Source organism: Haliotis rubra, unplaced genomic scaffold (assembly GCF_003918875.1).
Source record: "Haliotis rubra isolate DU_JTF1 unplaced genomic scaffold, ASM391887v1 Scf176, whole genome shotgun sequence".
Taxonomy (NCBI): Eukaryota; Metazoa; Mollusca; class Gastropoda; order Lepetellida; family Haliotidae; genus Haliotis; species Haliotis rubra.
Window position 1 is genome coordinate 577,528 of NW_025765736.1, and position 26,976 is coordinate 604,503.

Here is a 26,976-nt window from a genome sequence, read left to right on the forward strand (position 1 = left end):
CTGAGTGGTCACAGTTCACCTACTGTTATTCTGATTATGTGTCAGACTGTATTTTTAACATCAGTTCTGATATTTCAAGTCACGATGACACAGTTGGGTGATCTCTGTTTACAATCTATAATTTGTTCCACGTGTTTGAAATCAGAGAGACAGAGACAAGAGAGAGACAAGTTTATTCTGTGATGAGGCCTCAAGGCCAAAAGCACATGAAAGTACAGTTCAATACTGTACGTATGACAGTTCATGTTGGTTCTTTTCAAATATATGGAGAGATTTTTTATGTTCGGGATTGTTAGACGTTAACAATTGATCCAATTTTACCCTTGTAGGAAATGGGAAATAATATGGAGAGATAAGTTGCCCAGTCTTACAAGTAAATTCTTACAATGTGGACAAACTACTACAAAGTGGTACTCATCTTCTGCAACACTCATAGTACAATTAGAGAATAAAAGTTGGTCAGTATCAATATCATTATTGTACCTGATTTACAAATGCTTAATTTGTGTGACTAGAATCTAAATAACAAAATATTTGTAATACATACATGTATATGACTAAACAATTTCATGACATATCTTTCTGTGTCTAACAAAGATTTAAAGCTGAAATAAAAGGAGAGATCACTTCTTCTCGATAGCTACCATGCCAATCCTAGAATTGTATATCCTGACAGCGTGGCAAAAAGGTATGCATAAATATATCATAATTGCCAAAATCCTGGGATATGCAAACATAAGAAAAGACTATAAACAGTGTATGAAATAAGGCCCGTCCGACCGCCTGAGACGGGCTAGCTTTCTGACGAACGGTCTAAATTGACAGCTAGCCAGCCCGATGGTCTGGTAAATTTGTTCGTAAATTTGAGTAAATTCACCATATCTTGTTGTTTGGTCTCGTAAAGTCCATTTTGGACTGGTAACAATTTGAAGTTACCAGCCCTAATTGCTGGCTGAGTTTTTGGCTTATTTCATACACTGCTATAAACAATATTATAACATACCAACCCGGCTGTTACCCAATTTGCTTTACCATTACTATCATAGAACTTTAGAATTTCGTAACATGCTTTAGGATTATGACCTGTTTCCTACAATGTGACCTGTGTTTGAAATCACACCTTTTAATGGTTCAGAAATCTTTTGAGAAATCTGTCACTAAAAGTACTAGTCGACTCAGCAGGGTTGTGCAAGGAGAACCAGGTAAGGAAATTCAAATTGGATACACAACATGCACAAGGATTTAGAAAAGCAGGAGCATTTTTGGGAGGAACATATGTAAAATAGCTAACTGTATCCTGTTAAATTCAAAATTATGAGTGTTTTGTAATAAAAGTACTTATATCTATTTACCTTTTATGTTCCTTCATTTCTAGGGTTGGAAGTAAGCACTTTCAACATCACAAAAACACAACACGTGGTTTTGAAGCAGTGTCACGTTGTGACAGAGGGCGGTTTATGGTTGTGACTAGTCTACTGTATCGTAATTAATCTACCGCACACGTTATTGTAGTGAATACATAATACAGTAAACCCTTATGCCATATGTAATTTATACTGTAATTCCTAACTTAGTTTTTAATATGAAAGTTGACATGTCAACTATAGGCCCAAATTAAATTCATCACGCATCTAGATTTTCATTTCAAGAAATAAAAGAATAGGTTTGTACTTGTGTTTTATCCAAAGGTCTGCTTTTCCTGCCCAGGGACGACATTGTAGTCGCCATTTTGAATGCGGTACAAGTCACATGACTCTTCGAGGGTAAAAATTTATCACGTGATATCTTTTTGCTGTTTCATTTATGGGTCATACTTTCTAAAATTAATTCCAAAATCAACACGAGGGTGTATTTTAAATGATAGTTAGGTAACATTGTTTCATCTAACTCAGTTTTCAATAAGATACGGATTGCTTCTTCTTCCCTTCCGGTTAACGAATCTGTCGGCCATTACAGTAGAAAATGGTCGGGTTTCAATTTCGGAATGTAAGATTTCGTATGCTGAGGCCGAGATGGCTTTAAGATGTGTTCCATTATGACGACTATTTAATTTCAATACAGGGAATCAAATGATCAACATTCCAACTTTATTAAGGGGTAAGTAGATTTGTACGTACACAATACACCCCTGAAGAGAGTTGTCAAAACAAACTTCCGCAATACGCCCAAAATCTGTCAAATGCAAAATATGAGAAATCTCTTTTGTTTGTGGACCACAAAAGTTAATTTTTTCCATATGTTGTTGTTTAGGAAATGAAATGAAAACTACACGTGAAGAAAAATGGTTATCTTGAAATCTTAAATTTTGACATCTTGGAAATCTTGATCGAAAATACACAGTGATAAACGTAAAGGCAAAGATGACTTCTGCAGTTGTTGAGTTATACCTTAGTCATGATTTATATCAAAAAGCCATCCAGCCTGTCTCATTTGTTGGGTTTGTCGCAGTTTTCTGGCAAACTGATTCAAAGCTGCCAGGAGTATTAATTAGTCCTTAAAAGGCAGTGCTACCTTTTAACTGTCTAGTATGCATCATATGTACTTGGTTATTTCAATCACGACCAACCCCCAGTTATTGTGTGCATGTAAATGCAACCTGCTTCCTTTCCTCTTTTCATTTGAAGGGAAACAAATTCGGGTGAGAAATAATGCCTGGAATTTTACAAGTACTCAAACCACTATTTCAAAACCCAAAACTTAATTGAGCATTTTTTCAAAAGCATAACCTGAATATACAGCAAAATCTGAGGTGCTCATATAGAAGCATATGTATTCTAATTTAATGCAGGGCTCCAGATAAGGGTCGTATCGGCATATGTACGGATATAAAATAAGCACGATACAGTAGGAAATAATTTAGAAAACGTAGCAGATACGCACCACAGCAGTGGTGTACGGTCTCAGAAAAGTCGTCTGCTACTGTCAAGCAGCAGGCGCGAATACATTCTTTTTTCGAAACAAAAAACCAAAACTGATAGAGAAAATGCCGAAACCGTTGCAAAGTCAAGTGATTACAGTTCTAATTCAGTAATTGAAACGGAACCATCAAATGCCAATGACACGCTGACCTATGCTGAAACTGAGAGCAAGACATCGACCCGTTCGTTCCAAACGAAATGGCAAGGTTTGTATCTGTGGGTTCTGTATAAAGAGTGTAAAAACAAAATGACCTGTGCACTTTGTCTGAAAAATGGAAAACAATGTTTTCACTGATGGAACTGATCATTTCTGTACTTCCACGCTCAAGAGACACACTGATAGTGCCGACCATAAACTTACCTTCTGCTCCGTATTACCAAAGTGACTGTAACTGTGTTCTATTTTTACTAACTCAAAATTAAAACAGACAGAGTTCGAAGATTATAACTTTTATGGCCAAATCAACAGTGTTTAAATTAACAGTTTAATTGGTACAACTGAACAGCTGAACTGAATGACAATTTCATTAAAATTGCAGACTGAATGCATTGTCTCCCTTGTTTTTTTCTGATGACCCACCTACAATGGCAAATGTCCCACTAGTTAAAGTAACCATGGGCCCAGGTCCCACTTCATCTGAAAAGTAAATTAGACACTGTTGGATCAGAAAATTCAACAGCCAATTTTTAATGAACGTTAAAAGACAAATATAGGATAAAAATGAGGAACCAAATCGAAAGTAGCAGAACTTTACTTGCGACTAGTCACTTATTTAATACAAATTCAAAGAAATATAGGTTATCACAAGAGTGTGATAGCCTATTTATCATACACAATGTCACTCTTACTTTATAATTTTAATAAAATGTGATTTCAGTTGCCACAAATCATGAAACTAAACTTCGTGGAATGTGCACAGATATCTATGACCTCACAAATATAATCCTTGGTTGGTACCTTTCTTTGACGATCGCCTTTCACTCGTGCCTCATAACCCATACCTTCAATTTGAACGAAGTTCTCCGTTTCATGTTTTCCAAAGTCAATTACTGCAGTAACGACTCAAGAACCTCTGTCATCAATTTGTATAGAATCACAAATTTTGAGAATGGGGGCAGCCATGTTTGTTTACAAACTCGTCCACGCAATGTAAACTCGCAATGACGTCATTAATGAAATGTTAACGTTTTAGGATTTGCATGGCGTGTATGGAGTTTTGTGAAAGTAGTTCATGGATTGATGTAATTTGCATAGTTGTCAGATTTGGATATCAAGTTTATCAGATTGCTTTATTGCTCTAATAACACGCTCCATCAGATCAGAGGTACAGATAAGCTGCGTATCTGCATAAAATACGCAAATATTTATGTGAAAACTCAATTCTTATCAAGTCTATTACGTACAAGTACGCTTGAATTTTTGTAAATGCTCAATAAAATTTATCTTACATGCGTACACACAAGTATGTCGAATCTTAGCTGCATAGATAAAATAACAGGTATATTCAGAGGTTCTATTTCAACACGTGAACTTGGCAACTTTCAGTCTTTCTTATCGTTTCTAATATTACAGATACAATATAAATAACATTTAAACTTTATTATATTTTTACAATTAATGGAAAATGGCAAAATACCCAATTGAGTTTGAGTGAGGTGGGTACAACTAATTGGTTACTCAAAGGAAAATTAGTATACCCAATTGAGATGAACACAAGCAAGTTCATAACTCAATGACCCAAAATTTTATCTATAGCCCTGTCAGATGATAAATATATATATCAAGGGAGCTTTAACAAAGTATTTTCATAATATTGCCATGTTAGTCTCGATCTTTCAGTGTTCTGTCATAATTATGAACAATTAGGAACAGTGGCCCCTTCAACATAAATTCATGGGGGATATTTTAAAATCTTTTGGGTCCACGCTTATAAAACTTAAAATCTGATATGTAAGTGCAAAGTCACCATCAACTAGTATCATTAGCGATACACTGAATATTTCGTAAGGCAACTTTCACAGATGTAACATATTGCAGTGACAACATCACAGCTTGTTTGTGATCACTGTCGTTATCATGTCTCTTCAAGGTACACTTTCCAAAATTACGATTTAATATATTTAACATGAATTATACAAAGCTGATGTGTAGTATTTCTCTCTGAATTATGCTACAACCATGTTTTGTTATCAAGCCAGGATCCTTTAAAATTTCTGCCTCTCTCACTGCCCAAGGCATCATGCCCAAACATGCTGTGTGTGGCTTAGTTATTCGTATACCGGTATACTGCAATATGGAATAGTAATAAATATTTATGACAACATGTTGGAAAAATACTGGTATTTTGCCTTTTTCAACATATGCATGTCTTCATCTTGTTGGAAAATTTTACATAAGTGACAAAAATTGACAAATCCATTTGCATTTATCAAATTATGAAAACTGTAAATTTGCCTAGCCTAGTGGTTAAGGGGTTTGCTCGTCATGCCGATAACCTGGGTTCGATTCCCACATGAGCACAATGTGTGAAGCCCATTTCTGGTGACCCCAGTCGTGATATTGCTGAAATTATGCTAAGTAAAACTCACTCACTCACTTACTTTATACCAGGGAAATTTGAAGAAGAAACATCTTTTGCATTATCAGAACTATTATTACCATATTTGCAAAAATGTGTAAGCTGTTTTCTGATTGGACCATTTGTTACTTGTATCATGAAAATCAAGACGTTTTCATTCAGTAATTGAAGCGGCTGTATTGAGTTATTTATAGACCATCATTGACTCCCATTATGATATATAGTATGACCAGAAATTATTGAGAATTTTAGGAATATGTTTAATTGGATTTCTAGTATAAACAACCTTGACCAGGCAGCTATCAAGTGCTTGGTTTCATTCAAGAGAGACAACTCCGTTAATCCTTTTTCATTAGTTTGTGAAGAGTTATCCCCCTTTGTTTACTAGCAGACGACATTTTCAGTGATCCTCAGTATGGATGATTTAGAGAAGAGGAAGTTGATTTTAGAGTATTATAACAAGGACATCAGATCAGCTAAAGTGATTTCAAGTAGAACAGGCATCCCTTTGTCCACTGTTTATCATGTTTTGAAAAATATTGCAAATGGGAATGGCATTGAGCGCCAGGGAGGTGCAGGTAGGCCCAGAAAATTGATTGTCGGTGACAGGAGGCGGCTTGGTATTCTTGTTTCTAAAAACAAACGAAGGACTTTAGAAAACGTAAGGCTGGATATGATTGATAGAGGAACTGTGGCTGTCTGTAAGGAGACAATTAGAACTGAGCTGCATGCAATGGGTTTGCAGAAAAGTCAAGGAATTCCATCGCCGATCATGAAACCTGAACAAAAGGAGCGAAGGTTGAACTGGTGCTTACAGCATAGAAATTTTAACTGGGACACTGTGATTTTCTCAGATGAAAGTTGTGTGTGGCTGTTTCCTAATACACTGAAATTCTGGACCAAACAAACTAAAAAACTTTTGTATCAGCACCCAAAGTACAGTCTGAAATTTAACGTGTGGGGTGGCATATCTGTGTTAGGGGCAACGCCCCTCTGTGTATTTGAAGGGAATATGAACAGTGAGCGGTACACAGATATTCTCGAGGGACATTTACTTCCATCTGCTCACGTGTTCAATGAAATTTTTTTGATTTTCCAGCAGGACAATGACCCAAAACATTGTTCAAAGCATTCACAGGCCTGGTTTCAGATCCAAAATATGACATTATTAGATTGGCCAAGCTATAGCCCTGACCTAATCAAATAGAAAATGTTTGGGGACTTATGAAGGAAAGTGTCAATAAGAAAAATCTGACAAATATTGCTGAAATGAAAGAAGAGGTGGTCCGATATTGGGACAGCATGGACCACGACTTTCTAACTTATTTGATCAGTAGTATGCCCCGCCGCACTGAAGCCTGCATTGCTGCCCATGGTGACTTGACAAAATACTAACAGTTCACCTGTCTTTGAATCTGGAGTTATGTTCTGCTAATATTCACATTTAATAAGTGAGTAATGAGTGAATTTTTTTTAAAAAACAAAAAAAAAAATCTTTAAATTCTCAATAATTTCTGGTTGTACTGTAAAATAAACTATTCTATGTAAATGCACCAGATTTCCCACTGAGCATAAATATTAGGCACCAATCAGTGAATTGTTACAAGAATTCGATGAGGCTGCTTTCTTGATTTTTTGCAACACATTTGTAACAGTTCAGATTATAAAAGGCCTTTCCAAACTTGCAGTCAGACATGTATATGCACTGTTAGTAAACTTGTTGCACTTAACATTAAGTTTTTGCCATTCATAGTTGTGAATAGTGACCTATTGCACACCATATGTGACCATGGTAAAAAGGTGGGCGAGCTGGCTACGGTGCCAGGCTAGTGATCCACCGAGGTTGAGGTGTCGGGTTCGGGCCCACCTGTGACCAGGTGTGAAAACCTTGGTGTCAACTTTGTGTACAGACTCTTTCCGTGTTGTCACAACCCCTAGTGTACAGTACACAACCCTGGGCACTTAAAAGAACCCACGAATCCGTTGGTATATGACCAGATGGTGGCCACATGAATGCGTGCAAACACCCAGTTGTGGGTACAACAACGTGCAGTGAACTTAGACAAAGTACTGTGACTATGTGTCCCAGCCCACCCAGCTGTGAATTGGTACCTTGTTAGGATGAGAAAGTCACAATAACTCGGTAGGGGCTGCAAGAGTTGTATATTAACCAGCACCTTGAGCATGCACAAGTGCGTGGATATGTGCGCAATATAACTATCCTATAATAATAATATAATAATAATAGTAAAAAGAGATGTTTATTCATGTCAATCCTTGGCATTGTCGACACACTCAAACGGTAGTGTATACATTATTTTAGATGTTTTTGGAATGTATTTCACAGGGACATGTTGACCAAGGTAAAGAAGGCTTTTTAACAACAGAAGCAGTAGTTTATTTGAAATTATGTTCAATAACACACATTCAGTTGTTCTAAAATGTTCATGACTGTGTGAATTAGGTTTAACAGTACATTGCTTTAATCTGTATGTCATTTACAGCTTGTTGGAGGAAAGCTTGTTGGAATGATGTAGGTCTTGGACACATGAAACCCAGAGATGCACTACTATGGTGCTGACAATCTGGAAGCATAACAATGGCATCTGTTATCCACGAGAAGACTGGAACAATGTTGAAAGGCGTTAACCTTCACTCACTCACTCACTCACTCACTCACTCACTCACTCACTCACTCACTCACTCACTCACTCCTCACTCCTCACTCACTCACTCACTCCTCACTCACTCACTCACTCACTCACTCACTCACTCACTCACTCACTCACTCACTCACTCACTCACTCACTCACTCACTCACTCACTCACTCACTCACTCATTTTCCCTGGCATGACATCATTTGTCACAAGGATTGTTAAACACAACGTCTATGTATGCACTTGGAACTTATGATGACCGGGCCATTGGCAAGTAAAGAGAAGGAATTTGTAATGCCTGTTTGTGAAAAAGAAATAAACATTGATTGCAGTTTTGCTGTTATAGACAAAACTGACATATCAGTTCTGATCCACAGCTGGAGAAGAGATGCTGCCAGTTGGTTGATTGAGTCAGTGTTTTGGCTTGAGGATAGACAATCAATTAGTGTTGTCATCTGTATCAGGATGTTAATCAAGGTGTGAAAAATGATTCATTGTTTTTCAGATAACCAGAATGCCCGAGGTCTGGTTCTTTAGTGTTTTTTGATAAGCTCATGACTACATCATTTTTTTTTAAAGTGTGGGAAGTGGATAGAAACTGGCACTCACCTGCCACCTGAGTCTGTTTGATGTTAAACAATAACAGGATGTAGTGTAGGATGATGGAAATTGTAGACGTTTAAGCTGTATGTTACAGTAGAAGCCCGCTTAGCCATTTCTGGATCTGGACAGTGAATTTCAATTACCATCTGTTCCGTATACACACTATATTGTGCCACTTGCCAGAGCAGCCATGCTGGATGATGTGAGGGTATCATGAGATCTCCAGTGTTAGTTTGATCCTGTTATTACACATGTTGGTCGTCATATCTAGACTGATGTTTGCAATATGTTGTAAGTATTTTTTTTCAAAATTTCATTCAGTATTGTTTACATTAATTTCTTTGAAATTGTGAGTGACTGGAAGGATCCCCAATTTTTTACATGAACCATATTCAAATTACCAGCACTGATGACAGAAAAAAGGTTAGTCAACAGAAATTGATTCATATTAGTAAATGCCATAGTTTGATGCATTAAAACTCATATTTGTTGTAGCCTGACTATTATATGCCAACATGACATTTTCACGATTGACAAACAGAGATAGAAATAGTGCTTAATTTGCATGCCATGGAACATGATATGGTGGCATGACTACTGTTATAAAAATAATACTATGCTTCATTTTATAGAAAATGCAATAAATTTGACCAATTATTCAAAATCTATTTTTGCACCTTATCAGACTTACCTTTGGCACTCACATCTTAACATGGGCGTGGCCATTTTGAATGTCATTGCACATGACAGGAAATCACATTTTGAATGTTATCGAACTTTGTGGACTGGTTTATGGGTCCAGAACAAATAAACTGTTCTTGCAGCCATGGTAGTGTTAAGAAATCCAGCTCTCAGGTTTACAGGTTTACATGATGTTTACTTATTATTAAACAATACATTGAAATGACATAATCGTTGTGATGTTTTAAATATAATTGGATCATCAACAGGTATAGGCACACTTTCTTTTACAAAAGCTCATCTACATTATCTCTCTGGTGCCCTATGGCACCCTAAAAAAAATTGCATTTCTTTCCCTGGAAATCGCTTTGAATCGTCCTGTTGAGGGACAGGTTGTGTAATTAACAAAATAAGACATTTTCAACAACATAAATGCTTTATTTCAGGAACCAATATGCTTGTATTTGTAACAAGTAGCATAAATACTAGTAGGTTTAATAATATACAGTATATAATGTGAGCAAGAACAATTATTTGATTTTTCTCAGCAAATTTACCCGTGAAGGTCCGGGTTAGAATATTGATCTTTAGTAACCCATGCTTGTCGTAAGAGGCGACTAACAGGATCAGGTGGTCAGACTCGCTGACTTGGCTGACACGTCATTGGTTTCCAATTGTGCAGATCGATGCTCATGCTGTTGATCACTGGATTGTCTGGTCCAGACTCGATTATTATCCCCCCCGCAGCGTTTGCGGGGTATTAAAATGGACTCCGTCCGTCTGTCCGTCCGTCTGTGCACTTTTGTCTTTTCCGGAGCAGAACTCTAAAACCGTTCACTATTTCTTCACGAAACTTGGCACATAGATAGATCTGGTGGTGTACTGGTGCCTTTTGGTAGTTTTGGAATTCTGAATAAAATATTTTTGGCGTTTCCATGGCAACAAGTTTGACTTAGCCTGAAATTGTTGGTTGTGCTCTTTTCCGGAGCAGAACTCTAAAACTGTTCAATGTTTCTTCACCAAACTTGGCACATAGATAGATCTGGTGGTGTACTGGTGCCTTTTGGTAGTTTTGGAATTCTGAATAAAATATTTTTGGCGTTTCCATGGCAACAAGTTTGACTTAGCCTGAAATTGGTGGTTGTGCTCTTTTCCGGAGCAGAACTCTAAAACCGTTCAATGTTTCTTCACCAAACTTGGCACATACATAGATCTGGTGGTGTACTGGTGCCTTTTGGTAGTTTTGGAATTCTGAATAAAATATGTTTGGCGTTTCCATGGCAACAAGTTTGACTTAGACTGAAATTGGTGGTTGTGCTCCTTTTTGGAGCAGAACTTTAAAACCTTTCAATACTCTCCTTCCACTTTTCTATATACACACCTAAATATTAGACATAATCATAACTCGTAGACATAATCATGAAGAGTATTTTGCCATTGCGGGGGATATTGATGACTTTGTCTTCTTGTTTACATACCGCAGCCATATAGCGGCGTAAAACTAAACTCACTCACTCAAGTAAATTATTAATCTCCCCTATTGTATGGCAATCGACACCCCAATTCAAGCTGTGAACTCGCCTCTAACTATATTCACGGAAGTAATTGTTGATAACCACGCTACTATTCCCAATTTGGAAAAGACCTGACAAAACAGTGACATGCCAGCTTTTATGTGGGAAACATGGACAGTGGAAGTGGAAGGACTGGGCATTACGTCCGGGACGAAGCGGACAGGTTAGGACGTGTGCTCACGTCTGTTGTTGATGTCATGTATGCTAGATCTGGACCTGGTTTGAAGTATGGCGGAATACTGCTGCTTTTACGCTGCTGACGAATTTTCCTGCTTCTAATTTTCTTCAGTGGGATTAGACTCAAGAAAATCTTCTTCAATCCATTCACTTTTTACTTCAAAAACATCAAAGATGCTGCCGAGGTAGAAATCGCCTATGTCCAACATGTTTGTTTACAAACAAAAGGGTAGAGTTCATTGTATTCATACTCCGTGAATCGGTCGCTGTAATTAGCGGTCCTTAAACTGCCATTTAAGTAAGGTTTCGATGAGCTCTCAGCCAATCAGAATTGAGTATCACACAATGTCGTGCTAGAATATTTTTCAAGATATAAATAGTAAACGCTGCAACTCAAATAACATAGAATGTATTATTCTTGATATGTCCATGTATATGATACATTTATGGTTTTAGATACAATTTGTTCTAACCCTTGCAGCAAAGTTTGCTTCTATAGAAATTGCTGCGTTGAACCAAGCCTTAGACTTAGAGGACGAGCACTGGCCATGGATAATGAGTAAACCTAGATAAATCCCTAACGTACTACACAATATTGTTTCATGCTCGTGCATCAAGTCATTGATGTTAAGCTATCTATTTTTAAAGCAACATCATTCACAAAACAGAAAGTGAAAATGAAACATAACCTGGTAGAACAACTTCAAACCAGTCAGATTGCTTTTGAAGTGGTAGGTATGTTTCAGGTCAGTGTTCATTTTGGTTCAGTTATATCTTTTGTACAGGTGATTACTCATCATAGGTACTCATAAAATGTTCTTACAAGGACAAAACATTACTATGATGAAACCCTGAATTAGAAATATATTCACACTTGTGCTGCAACAAATGCACTATGAAACGAACAGTTGAATACAATGTTTTACAAATATAGTAATGAATACGAATAATTATTCAATTCCATGAATACTTTCTGTTTAAGATCAATGAATGGAAATAACAAACTTGTTATGAAATTGCTTGGATTGAAACATTTCAATAATTTTTGTAAAGCAAAAGAGCCATGCATCGCAAACAATGCCTCTTATAGCCTAAGTTCCACTACAACATGGCTTTGATATGTTCAGTTTTGATAATCTTAGATAAACACCAAACCAGTTCCAAGTAAAACACTCTCTTGAAAATATACATAAATATTCAATTCAAGTGTCCACAAATAATGAATTGTATTGATGAAGGGATACTGTTTGATTCATCGACACACAAGTGAATCAGAACAGGACTACTTCAGACAGTTATGTGATACTGTAATCATAGTTATTTTCGCATGTGATTAATTTTCGCGCTTTTAGCGCAAAAAGATCGTGTGTCAATAATCATACCAAGCGAAATATTCATGGTCAAATCATGACAAAATTCAGACAAATACACAAGTAGGAACAACATGCAATTTGTTTAATGCAGCCAATCAGTGATTTGGCCATGTGAACAACATGTGTTCATAAACAACAAACACTACTTTATGATTTCTATGTTTAATTATTGTAAGAACTGGTATACACTCTTCCTTAATTCGTTGTCAGTTAATCTCGCATATGGGACAGGTGTTGTCATGTTGACATAAGTATAATCCCACCTCTCTCTGTGATTGTTTTAGTAAACACGATTCAATTATGGCGGCTAGCTTTGATCATTGCATGTCTATCGGTTGTGAAAACTTTGTGATGGATACCATCACTCAGGTGTTTGAAATGCGGAAAAACAACTGCGCTAACAGGTCTTTTGTGAACTTTCCGCGAAAATTGCACCCCGTGAAAATATATACAATTACAGTACTTGCCATGAGCATTGCCCGTCATTGTGTCGAAGTCATGAATGCTACAAGGAATGTAGTATCATCGTTGTTATGTAATTAAATACATACAGGTCAAAACAAACATCAGTATATGCATGTTACCACTATTTGCTTGCATGTTTGAAGTAGGATTATTTCTGCTTTGGCAATTGGTTAATATTGTGGCATGTTGGATCTTCTAAGCCAACAATTGTTCATGGTTTCCTAATTAGAGTGTTGTGTTTGATCTGGTATATGATGGCAAGGGCCCTGAACATGAGATGCAGGATTTGGGTGTTCCCTGTTCAGGTGATAGAACTAGGTGATAATTGTGATTACATGTAGATCTATTCAATCATGCTTTGTAACGATTTGTATTTCCAGTCCTGGGCTAGGGATAGTTAATCATCCATTAGGAAAAAATACCTCTCATTTGATATAAGACTGGTATTTACAGAACAATTGTTATGCAATGATCAACAGTTTACTTTGACTGTTATGACAGCCATGCTTGTGTGATGACATTTAGAGTTTGTTGTGTACTAGATGTTATTGATATTATGACAGAGTTAATTACATTATGTCTTGTTTGTCAAAGCTAGTAGATGATTGCGACAATTGTGTATGCATGTTCTGTACTGCTATTAATAGAATCTGAGGTAGGTGTGATTTGTTGTAGCCAAACACTGTTACAAGCTGTGTTGTGTTTGCACTCAGCTTGACCGTGTCACTAACAGTTGGTGCACAGTTAATGTAATTCTGAACAGGACAGGCCCATCCCATGGACGTCAGTGTCATGTTGCCATAGGGTTGCTGGTAAACATGCTCAACAAGCAATTTTTGTAAACAAAATTCAAGTTAATATAAACCGTGAAATATGTTGTGAATTAAATATTGTTTAATATGTTTATGTATCGTTGTGAATTCAGGAAATGGTCAAAATGTATATGTATATATATGATTAGTATTCTGATCTTCTGAAAAGTCTGTGTTTGAACAATACATAGACTGGTGGTTTTTGGTTTCAGACATTTGTAAAATAATTCTGGATCCCTTTCATGTACAAATCCACAGAGATAGTGCTGGAGTCACACACAGTTTTAATCCTTAAGCTGTTTTATCATCCCTTTGTTAAATGTGGGCTTGTTTCCAAGCTACCAGCTGGTTACTCAGCTTGTGTTATATGGGATGTCAGAGTTATGGCACTCGTGCTTAATCCTGTCAGCATGATATCAGTATATTTAATATTCAGAGGTATTCACCTTCACAATCAAGTTAATTCATGCTTTGTCTCTTAAAATGTCATGTTTTAATGGTGAATATGGTTCAGCCCACATTGATTCGTATACAAATGAGATTCATTGATTTTCATTTTACAGCTTGTTAATGTTCCTTCAGAAATTCAGACTACATATTATTTGTTATCTATATGTTGCAGTTTCTTTTCATTGTTTCAAGATATATTATATCCTGCATATGATGTTTTGCTAAATTGCTGTTTGTCTCTTCTTTTAGGAATCTGAACTTCATATCCCTCCATATCCTGTCTTTACGTAGCCATGAAGAAGCGAGACAGTGAAGTTATCTCAACCTCTTCTGGAACTTCCAAAGGGTCTGATCACCGGAAGGGCTCAACATTTTCCCTAAGGAGAATATTTCATGTACGGAGACCTCGTGATCGGTCAAAGTCACATGCCAGCTTGGACTCGGATTCAGCTCGATCTGAGACGAGTCTGAATGTAGTGACTGAGCCTCCACCTCCCCCATTGCCTATAGTGCCGTGCCCTCCCCCAGTGTCACTGCAGTGGCCCAGTCAAAGAGGAAGGACAACTGCCGAGAATGTCCGGTCTGCATGGTGGATCAGGATCTGGACAACTTTCCCGAAATCATGACTTGTCACCACAGATCATGTCGTGACTGTCTGAAGCAGTACCTGCAGATTGAGATCTCTGAGAGTCGTATCAATATTGCATGTCCAGAATGTGCAGAGAAATTCCACCCGAATGACATCCAGATGATCCTTCGGGATGAGCTTCTCATGACGAAGTACGAGGACTTCATGTTACGGCGTGTCCTAGCCATGGATCCTGATGCAAGGTGGTGTCCAGCACCAGACTGTGGGTAGGTCATCCCATGTTACTTAAGTTCACATCTGAAAAGGCAGAGGGACAAGCATGTCCACATCCAATCCCCTGGGTCGGTTCAGGAAATGGGAACATGATCTTATCACAGACCTTGTAACATTATTTTGTCCATTTCACTTCTGGTTTCGCAAAAAGTTTGTGTTAGAAGAATGAGATTGAAACTAGATATAGGAAGTGACAGCAATTTACCAGTTAATATCAGGAAGGTTTGAACATGTATTGAAAGAAGTTATAATATGTTAGTGGATTGAAGTTGAGGAAAACTACACAGTTATTTGAAATATGCACCAGTAGATCACTGCACAATACAAGTTAATAACAGTAACTGTTTTAATGAAGATCATATTTATTACTGATGTTATTTAAGTATTTTAATGCAAATAACATGTATGTAATTATAAGGAATGATGTGTCAAATAGTTTTTAAAGTCAATATGATTAAGCCAATCAGAATCGAGTATCACACAATGTCGTGCTAGAATTTTCTACACATCATCTATCAACCTCAAGCAAATTTCTTTGTCTATGTTCCAGCCTCACGATCTTGACTGTTTATCTTAGTAGAATAGTACCGCATAAAAATGCAAAATCTGCAATAAATCCATCACGAACGTCAGGAAACAAAATGTGTAAGAAACAGTTTGTGTGTTTAGAATAAGCAGAAGTCCACTAGAATCAAACTTAGATATTAAAGTGCATAAAGAAGCAATTTGAAACTACAATCGCTTGTAAAGTGACTCCCCCCTTTATGTTTACTGAAGGAGCTTGTTTTGGAGACACTACCCACCCCCTTTCAGATGACGTAATCATAAGGACATAACTTATTCTAATGTTTCACTATTCATATATTGTGCCAAGGGTTCAAACTAAATACTGAATGGTCATAGTTCTCAAATATCGCTGAACTGTCAGTTCCTAATATATTGTAAACAGTGCCAGCTTGAATATCTGGACGCAATGTTTTTGAAAGATTAAAATGGGATTCACTCCAAAGATCAAGTGCAGTCAAGTCCCTTACTACATAGGCAATTGTCATCAACATTGCAAGCAGTTGTGGCGAAAGGAGAGTTCTTTATCAGTTCATGTTCAGTATCATTAAAGAAGCTGGTGTTTTAGATGCTGATAACTATCTGAATTGACTAAGTGCTGTGTAGGTTCATTGTGTGTCATATCATTAAACACTGTACAAGTTTGGAAACACTGGCAGTGTTAATAATTGATTCAGCTATTAAGAACTTCTCGTACTCCTGTTTACCAGCAGCACACTGACATTTTCAGGTACGCAGTGATTGCCACCGGTTGTGCAGGGTGTCCAAAGTTGAAGTGTGAGAGGACTGGCTGCAACACTTTCTTCTGCTACCACTGCAAGCAGCACTGGCACCCCAACCAGACGTGTGACACGGCCAGGGCAGAGAGGTCCCCCAATATACGATCATCTTCACTCAGCTACAGTAATGAGTCTGGATCACAGAGTGAGTTGGTGGATCAGTTGGTCCTCTGTTATATATCTAGGACCCTAGATGATGATGACTAGATTTGTGTACTGGCAAAAATAATTTAGTTAGTTATAATATATTGCAAAATAGGTATTTGTATTACAGTTGATATTGCATGGAGTTGCTAAAGTGTTTGACAGCTGTTATCACCGATTGTACAAGCAGGTCATATTTCACTGAAGTATATATGGTCAGTTGCCAGCATTTGCATGTCATGTGAGACAAATCACTTCCCCATTTCAAGCTTTTCGTGAATCAGTTTTGAATAGAAGCATTATTTTTAATAAACTTTTGGATGCATTAAAATATATACAGTTGCAAATATCACAAAACTTGTTATATATTTTAGGCCAATATATCGAAACACAAAAAAAATGTTACAATGTATACTATTTGGAAAGTGTATTGCAATATACATTTATTTATACCATGCAGTCCTAAAGATGACATCCTGTTGCCTTGTTTGTCACAGAAATTGTAGCAGTGATCAAAATGTTATAGTTCAAATAGCTTGGGTTTTTTATGCAGAATCATACCTTTTCATATATCTTAGTTTTTTATCTTTTTACTCAGTTAGATATGACCTTGTCAGTTTAAAATGAGTATTTTCTTAAGCCTACAACTCAGGTCGAAATAATTGTGGGGCAGAGTTCTGCTGGCTATGCATGAAGGAAATCTCCGATCTGCACTATCTCAGGTGACATGCTTGCTTCCAACACCTGAAACATATATGCAGCTAGGGCTGGCTAAAGAGAATGATAATCGGAAATATCATCGATGGGAAGAATTTTTAATGATCATCAATATGAAAATTCTGTCATTGATAATATCGTACACAATCTATTGTAATGAAATAGAGTATTTATTTACTCACACAATACACAAAGCTATGTCTGTATTCATGGACTCCTTCTAAATTATGTTCAGGGCGCTATTTTGTTTGTAATTCATGCATAAATATGTCACCACGTACCAGTGATGTGAAATATGATGGTTACTGGCAAATTTTGTTGTTGCTAAAGTTACTTCTCCGATATTTATCGAGAATTGATAAATAATTAACAGTTATTGATCTCTATTAGCTATATTGATAGCCAGCCCTACATGCAGCTGATTTCACTGCTCAAGGTCCCGACTTTGCCAACATAGCACACATTATAAGAAACTTTACATTTTCAGTTTAATGTCCTCCAAATTATACTTTACAACTTTTTGTCCATACATACTGCTCTACAGAAGTTATAGAACACTTGATTTCATCTTAGGAGTTGTTAATCTGTCACAATTGGTGGGTACAGCCTTCCAAGTGTGGGTGTTGTTCAACATGTTTTAGGTGGTGTATATTCATGCCAAAGTTCTACTCTTCAAAGTGCTAAATTTGTATTGAATACAAAGACTATATCAAATGTTATTCTGAGAAGGAGCTCACATATCAAACAATGTTGACTGTTTCTTCCTGCATGTTTCAGTCCCTCTGGCTGTACATTCTGGGGGAAGAAGCCCTGGAGCAGGAAGAAGAAGATCCTGTGGCAGCTGGGGACCCTAGTTGGCGCTCCTGTAGGTATTACCTTGGTGGCAGGTATAGCTGTGCCTGCAATGATCATAGGAATCCCGTGTGGGTCGGTAGGAAGGTAAGCTATCTTTCCATTATTTGTTGAAACTCTGCAGGAAGTGACATTTTGTCATGGCCCAAAAGCTACAGGTTAAAACTTCAGGGTGCCTTAGACTGCAAACAATTAGCCCCCCTCACTTAGTTTCAAACATTGTCCATGACTCAGATTACTTGACCATTGATTAGGGCTGTGCAATATTACCGGTACAGTATCTCACGATACGATTATCGCGATATGGTTCAGATGCTGCAATATATTGGGTCATCCAGAGTTAGCTCCCTTTGAATTATCTGCCCTTGCCCTCCACGGCAACAAAATGTGCTCTAAAAGTGCCAAATATACTTTTATTTCAGTTGGTTTCATGTAACATTTACCAAGTGGAAGTGCCTTTATAAGTTGCTCCAAAAGTGCCAAATATTCTACCAAATGCTTTAAGTTTTGTGGTTTGAATGATTTAATATGTGATGTTTTGGAGGAATTAAGTGACCTCAAATGCACCAATCTTTTGAGAGAAGCATGAGTTAAGAATGGCAACTTCTTGTTGTGAAGGATCAAGCATACACTCCGAAACGTCGTGTTATTCACAATAAAGAAGTTGACATCCATAAATCTTGATTTTCTTATGCATTCCATTTCTAAATGCCCTTCTTAGATTTGACAAATCTTTTATTTGGATCTGTTAGTAGAGCCTCTGGCTCTGAGAGACCATTTCACATTATTTTGTTATTTTTGTTTGTTTCATAATGGGACATATGTCATCAGGCCAAAGTCTTACACATTTTGTAGGACTGTATAATGACATTCTAGTCAAGGATCTTAGTTACTGGAGGTCACATGAGATTTTAAGCTCAAGTAGTTCACCTAAATCATGTTTTTGTTTCATTTTGCAATAGTTCATCTTAACACATATGTTTATGTTGGAGTTGAATCTGAATGAATCACTGACATGCAGTAACAATAATTACATAGTGCATGGAAGTGCACACTCACCATGAAAATCATGTTAAACTATTACCTTTATCATTATGTTCTCAAAAACTTTGTTGCATTACAGTACTTCAGTTAAACATTCTACACTAAGGCTCTCTATTACTTTATTTATCTGTAAACCATTGGCATAAATGACGGGTAGCCTGAAAGTATAGTGTAAGAGCAACAAAGAAGATGATGTCGCACACAGAGAGCTATTATGAATTTATGATGTACGCGCTTGGACAGAAACATTTCAGTCAATATATCACAATATGTATTGCAATATCTCTTAAATTATTGCAATATATCGCGATATGAGAATCAGGGCAATATCCAGCCCTACCATTGATCATTGCTTTTGTCAAATGATTATATTATTCAAAGAGTTTTATTAGGGAATTGACATTTCTAGTAGATCATGCCCCCAAAGATATCAGATCTGTGTTGTGTAAAGCTGATGGATGTTTGCATACCTGTTTCCAGCTTCATTCCCGATACGAGAATTCCACCTCCAAACATCGTTTCGAAATCATCGGGATGTTTGCATGCCTCCATCTGGCCATTACAGGAGGTGTGGCTGCCTCCATCTTGGTGTCTCCTATAATAGCAGGCTTGGCTGTTGGTATGTTAGCAATTTGGGCTTTTTTTTAAACTTCTATCTGGAAGAAATGTCTGTCTTTTCTCATTAATGTAGATAGTAGAAGGTGCATTCTTGGAACAGTGAGTGAGTGAGTTTAGTTTTACGCTGCACTCAGCAATATTCCAGCTATATGGCGGTGGTCTGTAAATAATCGATCTGGACCAGACAATCCAGTGATCAACAGCATGAGCATCGATCTGCGCAATTGGGAACCGATGACATGTGTCAACCAAGTCAGCGAGCCTGACCACCCGATCCCATTAGTCGCCTTTAACGACAAGCATGGGTTACTGAAGATCAATATGCTAACCCGGACCTTCACGGGTGTGGAACAGATGTTGTGAAATGTTGATTGTCCTTTCATTCTTCAGGTATTGGTGTTCCCATCCTGTTGGCGTATGTCTACGGAGTGGTTCCCATCTCTCTCTGTCGGAGTGGAGGTTGTGGAGTTACAACCACCAACACAGGCGGAGTTCGTTTCGAGTTCGACGAGGAGGCTGAGGGTACTCAGGCTGGGAAGTATGCAGATACAGGTAGGCTGAAATATAGTAGGCAGATATATCTCAGTCAAGACCCCATTACACAAAGTGATTTAAGCTTAACTATTATCTTGGGAGTTTCAACAGTTGTAGGACTAGGAACATATTGAGAAACATGCCTCATGCTTATGTGAAACAAGGACTTGGCTAGTTACTTTAACCTTTTCATCCAGATCAGTGTCATGATTGTTATTATTGATCTGGTAATACTGAATACTTTCAGTTTGTAACTCATCTCTTTATCTGCTATTGTTGGAGTAGATATGTCAGGTGATGGACTCCCCTCCGCGTTTTGCGGGGGTATTAAAATTGACTCCGTCCGTGCGTGCGTGCATCCGTCCGTCCATCCGTGCACATTTGTCTTTTCCGGAGCAGAACTCTAAAACCGTTCAATATTTCTTCACCAAACTTGGCACTTACATAGATCTGGAAGTGTCCTGGTGCCTTTTGGTAGTTGTGGAGTTCTGAATAAAATATTTTTGGCGTTTCCATGGCAACAAGTTTGACATAGACTGAAATTGGTGGTAGTGCTCTTTTCGAGCAGAACTCTAAAACCGTTCACTATTTCTTCACCAAACTTGGCACATACATAGATCTGGTGGTGTACTGGTGCCTTTTGGTAGTTTTGGAATTATTTTGCAAGTTCGACTTAAACTATTGGTTTGGCATTTCCATGGCAACAAGTTTGACTTAGACTGAGTTTGAATTGGTGATAGTGCTCCTTTTGGAGCAGAACTTTAAAAACCTTTCAATACTCTCCTTCCACTTTTCTATATACACTTAAATATTTGACATTTCACATATGACTTCGTAGACATAATCATGAAGAGTATTTTTGCCATTGCGGGGGATATTGATGACTTTGTCTTCTTGTGAAAGTTTTATTGCATTGGTAAATAACTAAATAATAACATTACATGGATTTTCATGTTATTTCCATCATGCCACAGGAGACAGCCACAGTGTTGAGACTGGTCACCATGTGGCCAACCCAAGCATCGCCCCTAGTATCGGTGAGGCATCAGTGGGGATGACCAACAGTCTGAGTGCCAGCGGAAGTCACATGGACCGTGTGGGCGGCATACGAGATGAGAGTGACCGGGATTCCGCCAGCAACAGAGCTATTGCTGGCTCAAGTCTAAACGGCTCATTATGTGGGAGCACATACACCACATACCAGAACAAGTAGGTGACATGTTCCAGATGTTTTGTTAATAAAGTAATGTTTTTGAAATATTGGTACACGTGATGTATTTTACAAATTAGGTTCCCAGTAGCCCACATTTGTTACTGGAGTTGATTGCTTAGGTTCCAGAGTTTTCAAATCTTAGAATTGCATGTTAAATGTTGCTCAGACACAGGCTTGCATAGCTCACACTTGATTATTTACAGGCTACTGTGATGTTACTTGAATATTTCTGACTGCATCTAAAACAAGTTTCACTCATACCTGTTTGACAATTGGGACTTCAGAAATTCAGTTATAGTGACAGAAGTTTCTGTAATGCATTGTATGTATATGACAGTTGCCCTTGCCCATGATGCTGAAGTTGAGTATTGCCTGTTCTTTAGAAGGCACTAATGATGTACATCATTTCTATGTTTGACCTAGACTGGAGGTGCAGGCTGATGTTTCCACCAACCACCTGTCTCAGTGTAAGAGAGCCAGCTTCAGCAGTGAGTCGGCCAACATCAGCCTCAGTGAAAAGTCAGCCACAGTATCTTTCTATGACGATGCCAGCACAAAGGCACTGGCAGGATCTATTGCAGGCTATAGGTGGGTACACAAAGTCTCTGACAAATACTTACAGCTGTGTAACATTACTGTCAACTTTGGACAAGTCTCATCATTTCATCATTATGTTATTGATGACTGAAAGCTGTCCAGATCTACCAAACACGGAACTTGTACAACGTTACCTGGATATAGCACTGAAGAGTTTTCAGTGTGAAACAAACAAAATGGCCCCTGCAACAAGTTAATTAGGACCATACATAAAATTGTTTTGAAATTTTGAGAGGGCGTTCATTGGATCCTTCTCAATCAGTGTAATGTTTTTCTTTGGAAGCATAAGTTGTTTCCAGGATTAAAATAATTGGCCATGTTGCAACAGATAGAAACAAGAGGATTTGTTGTGCAAGGTGAAATAAAACTGGATGTTACATGTTAAGTAGTTTCCAACGAGAAAGGCTATTAACATGACATTGTGTAGTTATATACAAAGAAGATGAAAGTAACGATAATGATAATAAAAGTGAAAATGTATGTAGTGATAAATCCAACCACGAAGTGTATGCCCGAAGTGTTAAGTACCAAGAAGTGACTGAACCCGAGGGAAAAAATATCCAACAATTCTTTCAAACTGTCTCCTATTAAGATTCAAGTGAACAGAATAAAATAGATGAGCTTTACCTGTGTACAAGCACTCAGCAGCTTAGTGATCTGTGGTTGGTCAAGCCATGATCCCAGATAAGAGATAGTCTAGCCCTCAGCTATGTAGTGAATTAGGGTAGTACTAGCCAGATGCAAGAGAAGTATTGCTCAAGCCTAAAACCCATAAACCTTTAGCCCAACATTCATTCATGCATCTGTCAAATTGTTAAAATAGTTTGAATTTCTCTCAATTCGTCAGATAGGAAATACGACTAGTGATGATTATTTATGTGTTGTATGTCTTCCAGCAACAAGGACAGCACCTCCCTGTCCTCCCCTCCCTGTGAGAGTCACGCTGGAGATGACTGTGTGTCCCTGTGCCAGGACTGTACGTCCGACAACAAGAGTCACACGTCACACTCCGAGTGTCCCCGCAAGTTCAGCGCCTCACAGCCAAACTCACCTGGACTCTCCAGAAGTGTCAGTAACTCCTTCGATGAAGTCAAGCTTCAGAAGTGCCGCAAGTGCACACGTTTTCAGGATGTTGATTCCCAAGAGAGTCTTCCTGGCCATTATCAAGGGGAGATGAATAGCAAATCTGACTCAGACAAAGGTATCAGAGTGCCGTTTGTGACAGTGTGTGAGCAAGCAGCTTCTACTGGTGATTCTGGGTACAGGGAAAGTGTCCTTAGCAGTGAAGGGGGAGGTGATGGAGGCTACTTTCGGGGAGGGGCCCATGCAGAGAGATTAGACAGTTGTTCTTCCCAGGACAGCAGTAAGAGTGGTATGAACCTACCCGAGGTGGAAACGGACCGTCCATCCACTGGCTCGGACAGCTCACAAAGTGCTATTTCTTTGATTCCACAGTCAGCCAAAGTGAGTGATAGCTGTTTGCCATTCCCGCAGCCATCGCCAACCTCATCTTGTTCAACGGGAGACTCAGCAGACGAAACTACATCCATGATTCGGCGTAGACGCAGCTGTGAGCTGGCCTACAACAATGGTCGTCTTTCTCCAACAGAGATGAAATAAAATATCCTCTGTTCAAACTGGTGTATCATAGGGATTTATTGAGGTTTCAGTGCTTTGTGTTGATTGAAATTGAGTTTTTGATTCTAGGTTGCACACTAATGCTTGTTTATTTTCTTTAAAGATAATTGCCTCATTAACTTGTGGCTTAAAAGTTTCATCCGGTTTTCTTGAGGTGTGTTCACTTGCATGAAAGTTGCATACCAAATTGTACAACTGAAATCTCATGCAATTTTGATATTGTTTTCTGTCATGTATCAGTGCTGGTAACCATGGTCACAAGAGATGTCAACACTATATAATGGCTGTGATTATCATGGGTACAACACAATGTTGTTCCTTAAGGTTGGATACTGGTGATATTTAAGTTGAATTATTTCTTATCACACTTAACTAAATGGTTTATGTTGTAGTCTCAAGTATATATACTAGTGTAGATGCATATTTGTATGCGGTTTTGTCCAAATTTCTATTAAGGGATATTATTGATTTCAGAATTGTATAGATTTTGTACATGACAAAAATGACATAATGAAATGTATAACATTTAACTAAGAAATCACTACCATTTTTCACAATTTACCTCACCTGGCTGAAAGTCAAGGGAGCATTGACACATCCATTATCAGTCTGCTGTTAACATGTACATTGTCAACATCTTCTCTGAACCTGAAAGAGAGTGTAAGCTGAACCTATGTATAAGACATACCGGCTGGCAGCAGTGCCATGGACGTCATGAGGAGGGAACCAAGAGACTTGTTCTATATTTTACTTATATTTTGCCTTTGTATGACCTTTCTGATCTGATGTAATATTCCTGACATATTCTTGTATAAGTTGTAAGCTCCAGGGCCTTTTGGCTCTATTGCTTTGGACCTTTATAGTGGTAGGTACAGATCTAATTTTTTAAAGGCTCATCCCTAAAGACAGATTTCTGAGCACTAACCCTTTGCCTGTGTAGGGAGATACTTAGATTTACATGTTAAATGCCATGCTACTCTTCACCTTAAACAACAAATAGATGGGTATTTAGAGATTCTTCATATGCCACAAGTTACCTTAGCCTTAGTGTTTGAAGAAATAAATATGATCTTTCTGATTCTTTTTGAATAAGACTAACAATCAGTGTTTGGATGATGAATTTCTACTTTCAAGAACATTTTTGTTGAAATGATGCAGTATTTGCATCACTTGAATCTGATTCTCGCCTCCAACTGCCTTGATGCTCAATTCGACAGAGCCATACTATCCATCATATTGACACATGGTTAATAGGGGCTGACTGTTACTATCCAGCAGATGTACACATTCAACTGACCCAGACTATCTAGCAGATGTACACATTCAACTGACCCTGACTATCCGACAGACATACACATTCAACTGACCCTGACTATCCCGCAGATGTACACATTCAACTGACCCTGACTATCCCACAAATGTATACATTCAACTGACCCTGAATATCCAGAAATACACATTTAACTGACCCTGACTATCCCGCAGATGTACACATTCAACTGACCCTGACTATCCTGCAGATGTACACATTCAACTGACCCTGACTATCCAGAAGTACACATTCAACTGACCCTGACTATCCTGCAGATGTACACATTCAACTGACCCTGACTATCCCGCAGATGTACACATTCAACTGACCATGACTATCCAGAAGTACACATTTAACTGACCCTGACTATCCAGATGTACACATTCAACTGACCCTGACTATCCCGCAGATGTACACATTCAACTGACCATGACTATCATCAACTGACCATGACTGTACACATTCAACTGACCCTGACTATCCCGCAGATGTACACATTCAACTGACCCTGACTATCCAGATGTACACATTCAACTGACCCTGACTATCCAGCAGATGTACACATTCAACTGACCCTGACTATCCCGCAGATGTACACATTCAACTGACCCTGACATCATAGTGTATGTAGAGATGCATGCAGTGTTGAGATACCATGTCAAACTCAAACATTGATCACACATGAACCATTGCACATCAGTACAAACATGGTTTACATAGGTTTTGTATGTCGTGCAACTCTTACAACAAACTCAAAATGCTGTTGGTCTAAACATACATGTGTTTCAGACTATCTCCTATCTCCTACGTTCCACACAAAACATGGTATGTCTAAACATGTTTGTCACATACTGTGTCAAATTTCGTACTGTATACTTTCATACCATTATCATATGCTCGCACACAATGCAAGCAGTTGCAAGCTGTGTCGGATATTCCCCCACAAACCGCGGTATGTCTAAACAAGCTTGTTTCTGTATATAACTGTATGTTGCCAGTTACCCCACAAACACAGTACCATGTACATCTCTTCATTACCTTGTCAAATTGTAAACACCAAGGGGTGCGTACTCTTCATAACTCTTCAATATTTTGTCGTTTGGGTTGTATTCATGGCACATGTGTTTTGTGCTGGAACACATTTTGAACACTTTGTGAAGTTAGGAAATAATATGGTCCGACTTTTACAATATGGTTGATCTTTTTCCTATGAAGCTCTTGTTACATGCTGTTTGTATGGGACAAATTTGTATATTTTCATGTCTTGCCTATATTGGTTTGCAAGTGGAATAACTTGTGATCTATTACATATTGTCTTTCCAAGAATTATTTGTAAAGAAAAGTATTTTTACACTGTTTTTCTTTTCTGTAAACTGTATGTTTGTATGTATATGATGTAAAAGAAAAATATATATTTAACTGTTCATTTCGCTTTGTGATATATGCAAGTAATAACAAGATAGGGCCATTCAAGATTTCTGTCTCTGGTCTACACTTCTTTAGTTGGTTTTCGTCCAACATTGTATTGGACGTTGAAAGAACCCAGGTGTCTGGTGCAAATGTTCCCAGGGTAGTGGGTTTCTTTTAAACAACCTGTTTCACGTGACCTAGGTTAGGCTTCTGGTTAGAAACTACAGATGGTTTGAAAATCTTTAATAGCTGCTTCCAAATATATTTTTATAAGCAAGGTTATTGGAGCAGAGTATTTAATGCAAGAAATACAGTATCATATATTTGATTATTGACATTTAGGTACGTCAGTGGCACAGTGATTAGATTTTGTGTAGTCCGAAATACCAGGAGGTGAGGCTT

General features: G+C 38.0%; 2 protein-coding genes across 3 annotated transcripts in view; one reads left to right on the forward strand and one right to left on the reverse strand.

Moving 5' to 3' along the window:
- The window catches only part of LOC124273059 (glucosidase 2 subunit beta-like), a 32,610-nt gene extending 30,854 nt beyond the window's left edge, over positions 1–1,756 (reverse strand). Inside the window, exon 1 of one of the 2 annotated variants that reach the window (XM_046708272.1) lies at positions 1,672–1,756. Coding sequence is in view for 1 of the 2 variants with exons in the window: in XM_046708270.1 (XP_046564226.1) it covers positions 1,353–1,369 (17 nt within the window). In the remaining variant the exon portion in view is untranslated. Of the gene's footprint in view, positions 1–1,352; positions 1,601–1,671 lie in introns of those variants that run through there. The other variant, XM_046708270.1, reaches the window with a different exon arrangement.
- A 170-nt stretch (positions 1,757–1,926) lies between these two features.
- LOC124273061 (E3 ubiquitin-protein ligase RNF19A-like) lies at positions 1,927–23,851 on the forward strand. Its single transcript, XM_046708273.1, is given in 11 exon segments — positions 1,927–2,097; positions 14,540–14,775; positions 14,778–15,145; positions 16,447–16,706; positions 17,280–17,361; positions 18,134–18,299; positions 19,733–19,871; positions 20,261–20,422; positions 21,379–21,613; positions 22,041–22,205; positions 23,111–23,851. Coding segments are annotated over 10 exon segments (2,493 nt in total). The 5' UTR covers positions 1,927–2,097; positions 14,540–14,583; the 3' UTR covers positions 23,835–23,851.
- Positions 23,852–26,976: the final 3,125 nt, after the last annotated feature.